The sequence below is a fragment of the Caretta caretta genome, chromosome 1 (genome assembly GCF_965140235.1).
Source record: "Caretta caretta isolate rCarCar2 chromosome 1, rCarCar1.hap1, whole genome shotgun sequence".
NCBI classification, from domain to species: domain Eukaryota; kingdom Metazoa; phylum Chordata; order Testudines; family Cheloniidae; genus Caretta; species Caretta caretta.
Genome location: NC_134206.1, coordinates 198,615,840 through 198,631,728, shown reverse-complemented (window position 1 = coordinate 198,631,728; position 15,889 = coordinate 198,615,840). Strand labels below are relative to the sequence as shown.

General features: G+C 41.2%; 1 protein-coding gene across 22 annotated transcripts in view; it reads right to left on the bottom strand.

The window, feature by feature from the left end:
- The window catches only part of ABI3BP (ABI family member 3 binding protein), a 311,874-nt gene that overhangs the window by 2,745 nt on the left and 293,240 nt on the right, over positions 1-15,889 (bottom strand). For all 22 annotated transcript variants that reach the window (XM_075118479.1, XM_075118481.1, XM_075118468.1 and 19 more), the window contains 4 exons: positions 14,285-14,364; positions 11,880-11,909; positions 9,791-9,952; positions 1,742-1,864 (listed from right to left, as the gene is read on the bottom strand). In XM_075118479.1, the coding sequence (XP_074974580.1) occupies positions 1,742-1,864; positions 9,791-9,952; positions 11,880-11,909; positions 14,285-14,364 (395 nt within the window). The remainder of the gene's footprint in view (positions 1-1,741; positions 1,865-9,790; positions 9,953-11,879; positions 11,910-14,284; positions 14,365-15,889) is intronic.

Genomic DNA, 15,889 nt, shown 5'->3' with positions numbered 1-15,889 from the left:
TCTTTCTGAAGATTTAACAGCTGAGGTATAAACTGTTAAGCTCAATACCTGAAGGCAAACATTAATTCTGTTTTTGTAAGCTTACCAGATACTGTACTTGTGTATAAATGCTTTTAAAAACTAAATCTGGCATTTCTGAGCTTTACTGGCTTGACAATGCCAGCTTGAATACAAACAAACTTATTTATGTGCTCTCAGGAAGGCAATTGCAAGAGGTTCAGATTTATTCTTTTTGGACATAACAGTTCAATTCTGGGGATTTTATTAGTGTTTAGGGCTTAATATGTGCTTTTAATGTGGAAAGCACCTAAAACATTAAGGCCTGGTCTATACTCTGATTTTGTGCTGGTATAAATACCTCAGTTTTTTTACTACATAAATCAATAGACGTGCAACCCGTAATGCGGATGCCTTATGCTGATATAGCTTATTCCACTTCCCTATAGAGGAAGGGTAATAAGGTATACTGGAGGACTACAGCCACCCTACGATCCGTTGTAGTGCTTTAATTACACTGGCATACCTGAATCTTTTCTGTGTAAACAAGGCCAGGTCTACACTTAGGAGAGCTTTGCTGGCATAGTATACTGGTATAGCTACTCTGGCAAAGATTTCCAAGTGCATCAAAAGTGCAGTTTGGCCAGTTGAACTGCATCTGCACATGAGGCTTTTGCTGGTACAGACAGCTGTGTCGGTGACAAATCACACCTCATCGTAGCTATGCTGGCAAAAGTCTGAGGTATAGAGTCTCAACTCTTTGTGAGGTGGGTATTGGTAACTAAGGCTTAATTATCCCCATTTTACGGATGACAAATCTGGGGAAGAGAGATTAAGTCACTTGTCCAAGGCTATGCCTCAAGTTCAGAGTTGTGATTAGAAAACCGTTCAAGACATCTAGTCCATGCACAGCTGCCTCTCAGGATTCTAGGCATCTGATTTGAATTGCAGTGTATGTACTGAATTAGTGCAGTAGGAATTCCCTCCCCACAATTAATTTGTCCTTTCCAGTTTGTCTTTCGTTATTATCACTAAGCAAAGCTATATAATGCACAACTCTGCTGATTTATAGCACTTTAAAACCAACCATGCCAGCGTGACCGGAAAGTTACAAACTGGCAGGAAGGCTAAGACAATGGTTTTCTTTAAAGGCTTTTAATGTGTAACACTGATGAAAAAAATGTTAGTAAGAGCTCTCTCATATTTTAAACTTTCCATCTACCACCATACTAGTTACAATTTCCCTCTATCACAATACTGTTCATCATCAAACCACACCATGCTGCCCGAGATGGAAATACACAACATTAGCTCTGTTATGCAAAATTATGGATGAAATTGAGGCAGAGCACAGAATTCAGTGTCAGAGCCACAATTAGAACTCAGAAGCTCCTGATGCTGTCCCACACTCAGATCATGCTTCTGTCCCCACAAGTGAAGAGCACGTCAAAGGGCTTTCCTTTCCAGGATAAAAGGTTGCATCACTCTTACACGGTCTAACTCCCAGGTGGCTGATAACTGTAGGCTGGCTAATCCTTAATGGTTTTGGGGGCATGTGGTGGAATAGCATCATGCCCAGGCACGAAGGATAGTTTTGATCTGGGAAGATAGCTAAATTTGGGACTCTACCCTGTCTAACTCAGACTGGGTATTAGCCTGAAAGCCATCAGCAGGAGAAAAATCAGACCAAGGGGTTGGGGGAGATTTGGAGAGTTTTGTTACAAGTACTCTCTTTAGAGCTTACCATCTTTGGTTGGTAACTGGTCTGGAAAAACTTGCTGTCCTGTCCGTCCATCTAAAAATGAGTCCACAAATTGACAATGATCTTCTCCATGTCCCCTCTCGTCTCCTATGTTGTAAAATTGTCCTGAAAATGGAAAGAAAATATGAGGAAAACCCTTTGAAGAACAACAACATCAAAGCTTTTGTTAGTTCCTTTGTAGTTGAGCAGGTGTTGAGTTCCAGTATTCATTTTGTCTCAATGTTAAGTCTGATGCTGCCCCCAATTAAGATCTAACTCTGTTTTTACAGCATTGTGTAAATGCCCAAACACAATGCCAATTAATGAAAAAGGCAACACTTTTGTTTGACAAAAGCACAAATTTCCATGTTTTTTCCTCCTGACATTAGTATATTTTATATAACATCAGTGCTGATCTGATCCTGCTTCTGTTTGCCAGAAGCTGGGAATGGGCAACAGGGGATGGATCATTTGAGGAGTACGTTTTCTATTCATTCCCTCTGGGGCACCTGGCATTGACCACTGTCAGAAGACAGGACAGTGGGCTAGATGGACCTTTGGTCTGACCCAGTATGGCCATTCTTAAGTTCTATTGAAAAAGCAATCCAATATTACTCCAGAGAAATTCTTATAGGCCACATCTAACACATAGCAGGCCAGATTCTTCAAGCCTGCTCTCCCTTTTTGTGCTTACAATGTGTGTATAATTCACATTCTAGAGATGACTAAATAGCTAATATGTACCCACTCATGCATTAGGTGAGAAGCATGAGAAAAAACACCAAGCTAACTCTTACTGGACCTATAGAAAAAATATTTTCAGATAAATGAATCATTGCTTCATTAATGCTCTCCTACATATTATTCTTAAAATGAGCAAAGATTGATAACATAAAACATCCAATCAATGCATCCGATGAAGTGGGCTGTAGCCCATGAAAGCTTATGCTCAAATAAATTGGTTAGTCTCTAAGGTGCCACAAGTACTCCTTTTCTTTTTGCGAATACAGACTAACACGGCTGCTACTCTGAAACCAATAAAACATCCAAAGAGCTTAAGGGCTAAATCCTGGTTCCCTTAAACTCAATGATTAGGTTCAAGTTTACAGGTAAAATCCTCCCAAACAAGGACCAACAATTTATCAATGTCTTCCCAAATGAAAGATAAACAATCTTGCTGCATCAGAATAGATCTAAATGTTGACTCTGTGCAGAGGCAGGATACAAACAAAAGCTCCCTTTGGAGGAAATGCCTTGCCAAAATGTTCATCTCTGGTTGACTAGTCTTTGTGCATGAAATTTTGCTATTCCTTTTGAAATATACCAAAGAAGTCCACCGCAGTAGCATTTCACTTCAGAAAGGGGAACTACACGACAATGAGGAAGCCAGTTAAACGGAAATTAAAAGATACAGTCACAAAAGTGAAATGCCTGCAAGCTGCACAGAAACTTTTTAAAATCATCATAATAGAGGTTCAAATTAAATGTATACCCCAAATCAAAAAACATAGTAAGAACAAAGTGCCACCCTGGCTAAACAACAGAGTAAAAGGTTAGAAGCAAAAATAAATCCTTTAAAAAGTGGAAGTTAAATCCTATTGAGGAAAATAGAAAGGAGCATAAACTCTGGCAAGTGAAGTAAAATTAGGTAGATCAAAAAAGAATTTGAAGAGCAACTAGCCAAAGATTTAAAAACTAATAGCAAATTTTTTTTTAAGTACCTCAGAAGCAGGAAGCCTGCTAAACAACCAGTGGGGCCACTGGCCACTCGAGGTAGTAAAGGAGCTCTCAAGGAAGATTAGAGCATTGCAGAGAAGCTAAATCAATTCTTTGCACTCACGGCAGAGGATGTGAGAGAGATTACCTTACCTGACCCGACCCATTTTTTTTTACGTGACAAATCTGAGTAACTGTTTCAGATTGAGATGTCAACAGAGGAGGTTTTGGAACAAACTGATAAATTAAACAGCAATAAGTCACCAGGACCAGATGGCATTCACCCAAGAGTTCTGAAGGAACTCGTATATGAAATTGCAGAACTCCTAACTGTGGTTTGTAACCCATCATTTAAATCAGCTTCTGTTCAGATGACTGGAGGATGGCTAATGTGACACCAATTTTAAAAAAAGGCTCCACAGGTGGTCTTGGCTATTACAGGCTGGTAAACCTGACTGCAGTACCTGGCACGCTGGTTGAAACTATAGTAAAGAACAGAATGATCAGACACAGATTAACAAGATTTATTGGGGAAGAGTCAACACAACTTTTGTAAAAGGAAATCATTCCTCGCCAATCTATTATAATTCTTTGAGGGGGTCAACAAACATGTGGACAAGGGTGATCCAGTGGAGATACCGTACTTGGACTTTTGACAGGGTCTCCCACCAAAGGCTCTTAAGCAAAGTAAGCAGTCATGGGATAAGAGGGAAGGTTCTCTCATGGATCGGTAACTGCTTAAAAGACAGAAAACAAAGGGAGGAGTAAATGGTCAGTTCTCAGAAAGGACAGAGGTAAATAGTGGGGTCCCCCAGGGGGCCAGTGCTTTTCAACATGTTTATAAGTGATCTGGAAAAAGCAATAAACAGCGAGATGGCAAAATTTGCAGGTGACACAAAATTACTCAAGATACACCGTACCCTTGCTACAATGTGCGTCTATATAGTGTGAATTCACGTATAATGTGCTCGCGGCCATGGATCCCAAATGTAATTACTTTAATTGGAATTCATTTTAAGACGGTCCCCACGTTAACACGGTGCCGCACATGGATCCCAAATCCCGCGTTCTAGCGAGGGTCCGGTGTAGTTAAGTCCAGAGCAGACTCCAAAGAGTTACAAAGGGAACTCACAAAAGTGGGTGACTGGGCAACTAAAATGGCAGATGAAATTCAATGTTGATAAATGCAAAGTACAGCACATTGGAAAACATAATCCTATCTATCCATACAAAATGATGGGGTCTACCTTAGCTGTTACCATTCAAGAAAGAGATCTTGGAGTCATTGTGGATAGTTCTCTGAAAATATCAGCTCAGTGTGCAGCAGCAGTCAAAAAAGCGAATAATGTTATCTGAGGAGAAGTTAAAAAGATTGTGACTTTTCAGCCTGGAAAAGACACGAGTAAGAGGGGATATGATAGAGTCTATAAAATCATGACAGGTGTGGAGAAAGTGAATAAGGAGTTGTTACTCCTTCATATAAAACAAGAACCAGGGGGTCACCCACTGAAATTAATAGACAACAGATTTAAAACAAACAAAAGGAAGTACTTCTTCACATAACATACAGTCAACCTGTGGAACTCTTTGCCAGGGGATGTTGTGAAGGCCAAAACTATAGTGGGGTTCAAAAAAGAATTATTTAAGTCCATGGCAGATAGGTCCATCAATGGCTAGTAGCCAAGATGGTCAGGGATGCATCCCCATGGTCTGGGTGTCCCTAAACCTCTGTTTGCCAGAAGCTAGCAGTGGATGACAGGTTGGATCACTCAATGATTGCCTGTTTTGTTCATTCTCTGAAGCATCTGGCACAGGCCACTGTCAGAAGACAGGATAGTGGGCTAGATGGATCACTGGTCTGACCCAGTATGGCCATTCTTACGAAAGGCACGTATTACGGTTTTCGTTTTCAGCTGTATTTGTGCTTCTTCCATGGGAGAGTTGGTCTCCGGTGCTCATTAGGAGGGAGTTTCTCTTGGATAAATTTATAAACTGAAATGAAGAATATTGAGGCAGCTCAAAATTGCAGCTGCTGAAGGCCACATTTAAAATTTAAATTTTTAATTATTTTAGCTGACATTATTTGCTGGAATGCTTACACTGCAGTGCTAAGGAGAACTGTTAAATTAGATCAGAAGAGGCTGCTGTTTTATAGGAACAGCATTGGCATGTTTAGAATAGAGCAGTTTTCCTCTTTTATTCAGTGTCTGTATTACTAATACGCAGTCGCTTTCAGCTACTGCAACATAAATACACGCTCCAAAAAAGCTTTTTTTTTTTTTAGCTTATAAAGAAATCTGTCCATGTGGCTTTCAGGAGGCCTCTGCATAGATAGATCTTTTTTGCAGGATCTACTTTAACATTTCACCATATATAATAATCACCTTTCAGAATTTTCCTCAGCAGGGAGTTTCCCTTTCAGGCTCTCACACACTATCATGATGCTACAATATTTGAATCTGAACAAAAACAGTTGTCATTGGAAATTTTGTTTTTTAAATATCTTGGAGAAAGTATATATTGATGTTTGGTTTTGTAAAACCTACCAGTATCTCTCTAACATATTTCAGAGGGGAGAAAAGCAGAGGGAAACTAATAAATGAGCAAAATGGCAACAAAGGAAGTGACTAACTATGATAGTTTGAGGTATTATGACCTTTTGAAATGATCTGCATAACTCACTCATGGCTCAGACGGACAAATAATGGGATCATCCCAAATTTCTGCCAAGACTCCCTTAACAGCCCCTCATATCATCAGATATTATTTTTATATATATTCTGTGTGGGTATTATACATAGCATATATATGTATGTTTTTATTTACACCCACAGTACCAATGGGAAATAACTGAAGCTTATTTCTTCAACTACATTAGCATGGGCAATATGATACTATTTATCATAGTATGATGCATGAGATCAGTTCTGATTCAACAAGGCACTGAAAAGCATGTGATTAAGTGCTCTGCTTAATCAGGAACATATGTGATGGATCCTACCAGAGAAATCTTAGATTGACAAAACTCTAAATATAACCTATTTACTAGCAGCTACTCTGTAGTTATCTCTAGCATGTTTTTGTACTAGACATTTTTCAGTGTTCCTCGTCATGGATGGTCTTGCACAGTGTAGGTCTGGCTGTGCTCTGCTTCTTGAGGATTTTGTAACAACACTCAATACCCAATAAAAAGCCCACAACTCACTACCACATCTTTTATATTACACACATGGGTGCACACAGAGCCATGGAGGCAAAAATATCAAAAAAGGAAAGAGATGAAGTTTCCCAGTAATGCCTAGCTAATAGGGTGGATTTCCAACACGTAGATCTCACAGTTGTTTATTGTAAAGAAAATGGGCCCAAAATGTTAACATTTCTGCAATTGAGCATCTCATCTCCACAGATAAAGGTTTTTATGTCTTGCTGTGGCTAGCTTATCCTTCCCAGGCTTTAGTGGGTTTGAAAGAGGGTAAATGGGATTTTTGAGGAGAGAAATGTTGCGTTTTCCTCCCTTCAAAATCTTAGGACCTGATCTAGATATCACTGAAGTTAAAAGAACAGGATTGAGCCCCCAGGCTTGCTCATAGTTTGCTATCAGGACTTTCTTTACCAAAAAAAAATTGAAGATCACTAATTTCTTAATATAACTAAGCCTAAATAGGTTCTTTTAGAATACACACTTCAAGATGGAAACCAGACCTCAGTGTGGCTCTGTTAGGTACAGTAACACAAGATGGTTCCTCAGTTTGCTGGACATTACAGGTTCAATTTGGCTCTAATACAGGTGGGCATAGTTCCATTGAATTCAATGGAGTTGTACTGACCTACATCAGGGCTGAGTTTTGCCTTAGAACTGGAAATTTTTCCACTACAGTACACTAGCCTTCGCCATGTGAAAGAATGGTGAAAAATGTAACACAATGTTATATGTATTGGATAAACATTCTAGTTCATTCAAATATTGTGGCAACTGATTTGGTGTCGGTTAAACAATACAAGTGAGAGAGCCATACTTTGTAAATGTAATGAATACAGTCTGGCTGCCTTGGTGATTGTCCTGCCAAGTTAAATCACCATTCTTCCAGCAAGAACAACAACAAAATCAAACAGATAAAAGAAAATTGGCCATTGCTACATTAGATATTTGTTCTGAGATTGAAGCAGCGTTAATTCATCTGATTTAGGACTGTGTTACAGTTTAGATTAGCACGGCTATTTCTTTCACAAACTAGTGTTACAGTGTGATATGTCTGACTGGCAGTTTTGTCATCTCATAGACTTTAAGGTCGGAAAGGACCATTGTGATCATCTAGTCTGACGACCTGCACATTGCAGGCCACAGAACCCCACCCACCCACTCCTGTAATAGATCCCTAACCTCTGGCTGAATTACGGAAGTCCTCAAATCAGGATTTAAAGACTTCAAGTTACAGAGAATCCACCATTTACACTAGTTTAAAACTGCAAGTGGCCTGTGCTGCATGCTGCAGAGGAAGCTGAAGAACCCCAGGGTCTCTGCCAATCTGATCTGGGGGGAAATTCCTTCCTGACTCCAAATAGAGCGGTCAGTTGGTCTCTCTGATTATAGCTAGTACCATAGCAAAGAATGAATGATTTTTGTTTTAAAATGGTCTATCTTGTTTACTAATTTGTCAAGACACTATTTACATAAAAGATATTAACTTAAAATTACCCAAAGGGGTTTCCTCCTGTGTGTTTTGGGGCTGAGGGGAAGAGCCAGGCAGCATAGCTGCTTATTATTTTGGAATGGTCTGTCCAGCATCCCTATATGTTCTCCGCTCTCCTTCCTGCTCCCTACTCTCAACTATGGGCCTTATTCCGTGAGGTGCTAGCTCTGGGGTACTGATTTCAGGAAGGGTGGAAGGGAATTAGCTGCTCATGGGAGGTCTGCAGCACCTGACAGGATCAGGCCCTAAAATTTGCATCTTTCAGCGACTGTTTCTGGGTTTTGGTACGACTGCACGTAATAGGCACATCAGCCTACTTCTCACCTTTGGGGGGATATTCCCCCCATAGGTTACACAGGGTCTGTGTTACTCTTCGTATTTTGGGCTCTACAGTGGTACCCCTTGTCATTGAAACACCACAGTGGTGGTGACTGAGACCTTGTCTATACTGAAGTTTTTTGCCTTGGGGCAACTATACTGAAGCAAGGAGGAACCCAGGGATGACCAGGACAGGCTAATGGATTTCTAAACACAACTTGCCCTGCCTACATTAGGTACCAGCGTCCACGTTTAGAAATCACCTCACCCACCACGTTTTAAAACACAACCTATTTTCCTAGTCTATACATGCCCCGTGTCACCTACACCTACTTTTAGCAGAGTTACAGAGCAAGGTGGTAAAACCAGTGACATTTGCACTAGTTCTCCTACTAGTTGTAGCACCAAAGGAGCTGCACCAACAAAAGTTTCCTGATGAGAGGTCTCCCAAAAACTGCCCAACAATTTATCAATAAATAAATGGAAAACTGAAACAAAAGCTTTGTATAACTCTCGAGATGAGTGCACATGTGTATCAAGGCACAACAAACATTTGGAAATCAACCAAACCACTGGCAGACAAAGAAACAAAACAGAGGCCAGCACTTACTAGAGGGTTTCAATAACCTGAGTGTAATGAGCGAGGGGTAAGAAACTATGTCAAGAAGGCTAGTGTTAATAATGAAAGTGTGTATGTTGGGGTTGAGGCGGAACAGGGCGTAAAAAAAAAACCCCCAAAACAAACGGGCATGATTTAAAACAAAAAAGTGAAGGTAGGTGAGGAAAAGATTACAGTGAGATACAAAGCCATGTGTAGAAAATACATTAAAACAATCCCCATAAAAGTCATCATTCAGAAAAGAGCCACAAGGTGTTTACAGGCCAAACTGGGTCCCAGCAGGAGAGTATTGTAATCCCTGCTGCATCGCATCTGCTCCTGTCTTCTCTGTTTCTTATGGCATCCCATCTAATATTAGGCCCCAACTATGCATGAAGAACTGTGCAGGCACAGGGTTTTAATGCCAGACTGACACCACAGAATGTAAGCTCTTCAGGACAGGAGAGGGCCGTTATATTTGTAAATGTTCTGTCAAGTGTCCAGCACTGTTTTGGGTACCATAAAACAGGTAGTATTAATAGTAACTTGTGAATCTTGGAACATCCGTATCCACATTTGCAAGGTAAGTAGCATATGCATTCCTGATCATCCTTTAAAACCATTCAGTCCAGGCCCATGGGTATGACGAACCTAGATGACTGTATGTGTATCGTGTAATTTGGGTCACAGCTATAAAAATACATTAACACTGCCTTGGGTTTCCCTTACCTGTAAGTGAATCACTGAGGTAAATCTTATATCTCAGGGAGTTACACAGTTGAACGCCTACAAACTTCTTGTACCAGGTCCTCTTGACGTACTGTTTCCCTTTGCACTCTGAATAGGAGTCGGAATTGAATGGGACTTCAGTCCAGATGGCATCTTTTCCCACTGCAGGAGAAAAAGAAAGAGGGGAATTAATGATACTGCCATACAAAACTAGGCATGACAAACACATTCAAATGAGTAGAGAAGACCAGAAACCCAAATGCAAAAGGATGCTACTTGGAACATATTAACAGCACCAGTCACCTGCATTTTGAAGGATATTTTATGGAATTTGTAAGCAGCAAAATATAGGAGTAGTGTGTCCCAGTCCCTGGCAGGCTGCACAGCTGTGCCTTCTGAGAGTCGCACTGAGCCACTCCCACACGTGTCAGGCCCCTCTCCACATTTCACCCACTCTCAGACCAGGATCTGGATTACAGCCTCCTACGTATCGACCGTGAATAATTCAGCAAGTCCAGCTGGGATTGGTCCCTGCCAGGGTTTCTCTTTTGGGGACCTCTGTCAGCATACTTTTGCAGTGATACACAAAGAGCTTCTTCAAACAAAGTGTCATTTATTTTGCCCAGAAGGTGTACAGTGCTTAGAGAAGTGGATTTTAAAACAACCAAAACCTACAAGCATATCTCCTTACCTAAGCTTAACCTCTCCATCCACTGCTTAGTGTGGTCTGGGTTATTCACCATCTCTGAGTTGGGAGGAACAGCCTACACTGATTGCAGTCCTCTCCCTGTCCCTGAATGTCTCAGACTGTCAGCCTTTTTGCTGACAATTCTTGGCCAGGCTCTCAGCTCACCCAACTTTTTAGCATATTTAAGGGGTTAGGTCTCCTTTGACCTCAGGCTTAGTCTTGGGAAGAGAACAGCATCCTATCTTGGATGGAGCCAGCTAGGTAACTTCTCCCCACAACTGATGGCCCAGCACTTATTCTCTTAATTCTTTTGAAGCAGTGGATCCAAGAGGCTGTCTTATCTTTACCATTCCTGGGTTCTTTAACAACATTTTTATGATTTAACTCTACACACTCAGGCAGGCAGCAATACAAAAAATGACCAAGGAAACGGAGTCATAAGAAATTTTACAAACACGTTTCCAAGTTTTTCACAGAAGGAACTGACTTTGGGGTTGGTTCTGGCACTGGTGTAAGTCTGGAATAACTCCACTGAGGCAAACAGTTACTCCAGATTTAGGCTGCTGTAACTCAGATCAAAATCTGGCCCTTTTATGTACAGCGTGCATTGCCATGTCAGGGAGACAAATATTTGTATGTGTATTGAGATACAGCTACAACTTATAAAAGTGGGTAATATACAGTAGTAGTGGGGGAATTGTGATTCCACAGCTTTTCTAACAGAGAGGGTACAAATTAGGGCACCGTTAATTTGCAGCAAACTACATGATAAACAAGATGAGATATTCTTCCTTTCCACAGTGTAGGCTATTTGCAAATTTTTAAAGGCAACTTCAGTACTAAGTGCAAAACACAGGCCCTTAGGCTGAAAGGGGTCTCTTCTGCTCTTTTAGAGCCTGCCCCAACTCCCACTGAAGTCAACAGGAACGTTACCACTGACTTCAGAAGGAACTGGGTTAAAGCCTTTCAAAGCTGACTATTTTTCATGGCATACATTTCAGCACAATGACAGACAAATAGCGGACTTCGACTTGCATTCTGTTAAGTCACTTACTAAGTGAGAAATAGCGTATTCTTTTTACAGAACTTTCTATTGATTTAACAACAGGGCTGAGAAAACACAAGCTGTCCATGGCTCATTTGTGTACGTTGGTTCCAAGCCATTTTAGCTGCCACGGGAATACCACATCACATTGATTGTGCTGTGCTCAGGTAAACATTTAGACTGGCAGGAATTCCTTACAAGTTACATAGATGGAAGAAGTGAAATCATGTGTGAATGCTGTTCTGTTCCATGGCATGTGTAGCTGGGACAGCACAACCACTCCTGTCATAAAGTAGAACGTTATCTTACTTCAGAAAAACGTTCTGATTAGAGTATGCTATGCATAAAGGGCTTACTTGAAATTGGCTCACTCACTCTTGGGTCCGCTGGGGAGAAAAGCAAACACACAATCAGACACTGTAAAATAACCTCTCCTGATATTTCTACAGAAGCACACTAGAAAGTGATTTTCTATGATTGACATAAACTATAATCTGTAAAACAGCAACAATTTTGGGAAGTTGAGGTCGCTACATTTTTGTGTAAGTTAAAGAAATAAACTGCTCATGTAACTATTTGGAATTACCGCATCACTGAGCTTTTAAAAACATTATTAATGGGTCACTACCAGTAAAATTTGGTTTTGTTAAAAAAAAAAAAGGTTACAAAGCTTATCATCAACCAACATATTTCCATGGCATTTTTAAAATTTCAGTGTAGACAACTGATTAGTATTTTAAAGAATTCCTCTGTAGTGCCTGCTGCCCAAACGTTGCAGCTTTACATTAGTCCATGAGAATGAGAAATGGAGAACATGTGGAAAGTGATTAGGGAAAAGTGAAACCGACCAGTTTATTTCCATTGTCCACACAGAGTGAAGGGAAAAAAATAACCATCCGAAATCATGAAATGGCATTAAAATATAAATGGTTCTTTCAAGTTTAATAATCTAAGATACATTAGTAACACAAGAGGGTATCAATTTTTCTTAAAATATGTGGGACATATTCTGAATTCCTTACTCATTTTCCATTTACCTGTTACTCTGTTAAAACGCCCATTAATTTCAGTGAGAAAGCACTGAAGGATTTGACTTAAAAATGTTAAACTTAAAAATGTTAAACCTGCATCTGATGAAGTGAGCTGTAGCTCACGAAAGCTCATGCTCAAATAAATTGGTTAGTCTCTAAGGTGCCACAAGTCCTCCTTTTCTTTTTGCAAACCTGATAGTGTCCCTTTAAAGAGGCATGGTACACAGTAGTGCTTACTAGTTCAGAGTACTATCAACAATAGGCAGCTGACTCTAAATATAAGAATAGCTCCTGTTCTATTGCAGTCAATAGCTATTTTGTAATTGGCTTCTAGAGAAGCTGGATCTTGGATAGATAGTGCAATGCCGTACTGAGTGATTCTTTCTGTTCCCCATAGCCAAGTCAGGTGGGACTTTGCTGAGGGTGACCAGACAGCAAGTGTAAAAAATAGGGACAGGGGTAGGAGGGTAATAGGAGCCTGTATAAGAAAAAGCCCGCAAAATCAGGATTGTCTCTATAAAATCCGGACATCTGGTCACCCTAACTTTGCTTATTGCACCATTTTACACACATGACAAAGCTCCAAATAGCACTCTAGCTTCCAGATGCATTAGATAGATACATATTTTTGAGGGCCCTATACCAATCTGCTAAATGAGTAATCCTTAATTTTAAAGAATATATTTCCTATGCTCACATTGACCCTATTCCACTAAGCGTCAATCCAGTGGGTAAAACACTGGGATTAGGACCCAGGGCACCTAGATTCTATTCTCAGATCCGCCAGTGACCTGCTGGATGATTTGGGGCAAGTCATTTAATCTCTCTGTGCTTCTGTTTCCTATTCCTGCAGAAAGTATTTTATGTTTATGTAGACTGTAACCCACTTAGGGCAAAAAGAAAAGGAGTACTTGTGGCACCTTAGAGACTAACCAATTTATTTGAGCATAAGCTTTCGTGAGCTACAGCTCACTTCATCCGATGATGAAGGTGCCACAAGTACTCCTTTTCTTTTTGCAAATACAGACTAACACGGCTGTTACTCTGAAACCTGTCACTTAGGGCAGTGACTCTCTCTCTCTCTCTAGACAGCTATCTATTTACACACACATACAGTGCCTACCACAAAGGGACTCTGATCTCGGTTAAGCCCCAAGGCACTATCGTGATATAAACAGTAATACAATTAAAACAATCCTATATTGCAGACAGTGAGAAAAGCATGGGCAACAAAGCAAAATTGCAAAAGTGTGCTGTGTGTGTAAATCCCTTATATATCACTGTGTGCAAAGGCCTGTCTGTTTGCAGAGCTATCTGATAGAGGGATACAAACATAAACATGGATCTACTATAACAAAGCTTTGGATTTAAGATGCCACACTACCCATTTAAAAAAAATCCCTGGATTCAGTGTAAGCCTTTGTACACCCTCCATAGTTAAACCACAACTGTCTCCTGCGTCCATAAAGGAGTATGGGAATTTGTCATTTACATACGGGGAGGCAGAGACACAGAGTGAAGTAAAGTGAAATGCCCAGGGCCACCCAGCAGGTCAGTGGCAGAGCAGGAAGGGACTCCAGGTTTCCCGAGTCTGAGTCCAGCGCCCTGTACACTAGGCTACACTGCATCCATAATCAAAAACACCTAAGGGTAAAGTTTACATTGTCTTTTTGGCTGAACGCATTGTCATGGTTTTCACTGATAAACTGATACATCTGTTAAGCTCTTACCTGATTCAGTATTAAATGGGACCTTATTGCTGCTTGGACCTTCACCGAGAGGGTTTTTGGGTTTCACCTGGAATTCATAACTGGAGAATGGAATTAGAAACAAACATACACTGTATTCTTGATTGTCATGGTCAAGCAAACCACCCATGCATACACCCTCTCTGATGCTACTGGCTTCCTGGACGAGCATAAAGTATCAAACTTCTTACTCTGAAAACAGTTAGACACACTGTTCCTAATAATGTAAGACCCCTCTGTCTATGCATAGAGAGCTCGCATGCAGGTCCTTACTGTTTGTTTTAATGCTCCCGTGGTACCTTATCCTGTTGTTCATGCTGGCAGGGGAGCAAGTAATGTATGTCTTTCAGGAGGTGGGGCTGGAGAAAGATCCAACTGTCTGAATATACCTCAGTGCGATATATAGGCCTTTAACAACAACGCACCTCACTTGGGGATGTCTCTCTCTTAACCTTCCCCACAGCAATATTTTATGGCGTAGGCCTAAACACCAATATTTCCTGAACACTCTTCCCCTACCTCCCGAGTGGGGTTGCTACCTCTGGGATGCAAAAGCAGGACATATGGGATGATCCTGAGCCCATAGAACTGGACAGCTGGCAGCATGTACTACTGAGCTCTGTTACCGATTTCCTAGGACAGCTACCTCAAAAAAGGGACAATCCTGGGGAAACCTGGACAGATGGCAGCTCTAGTTGGGACCAAGGCAGAATGCAGGAAAAGTAAAACAAAGTAGAAAAGCAAGAATGATCCCAGTCACACTGCGCAGTTGAGGTCCCTCCTCTGGCTTTGTTGCCTATGTGGCTTTGCAGAAAGCAAAGACCTGCTCCCATCCCCACAACTCAAATCCAGGAGGCTGAACAATTGCTGCCAATTCCCTACTGTTACCGCCTGGGGAGAGCCCGGCTTCTCATTCCTCTTCTCCTTAATGGTGCTCAGGGCCCCTGCCATTTGTGGCTTTCCTATTCTGCTGCTGTGCTGTGAGGAGAGGTGGCCAGAGCATTCCCGTTTCCTTATAGCAGTAAGGCCCGGGGCTGCTACCTGGTACCAAGTGGCTCCTGTACACCCCATACATGGCTGAGCCAAACGTGGCCACTCCACTCAAAGCTGTTTCCCAAATCCCCTCCTCTCCTACACTGATGTCTTTTTGTGTGTGATGCACCCACGCTAATAGATGCAGTCTGAGGTACTGAACTAGCAATATGGGTAAGAATATCAATGTCAGTGCACAATGTGTTTTTTCCCCACCACCCACACAGCCAAGCACTGACCTAAAAACCACGCAGAATCGGCATATTATAAGATACCATCACCTGCCTACATTAACAACTATAACATACACCTCCGTGGTGATCTGCCTGCCTTGGAGCAACGGAAAATTGCACATCTTGCTGATGTTACTGTACAAAGGCTCCTGTTCATGTTCTTTTCCCTTCTTTCTGTTCCAGTTTCAGGTAATGTATCAGTTCCTTCCCTTGAACTGACGACTGTCAGCTTGTGCCTGTCATGCAAACGTGAAAGCTACCCCATTCACTGAGGCCTTTGAGACACATACAGCTCCTGTTGTTTTTTGGTTTGTTTTTTAAA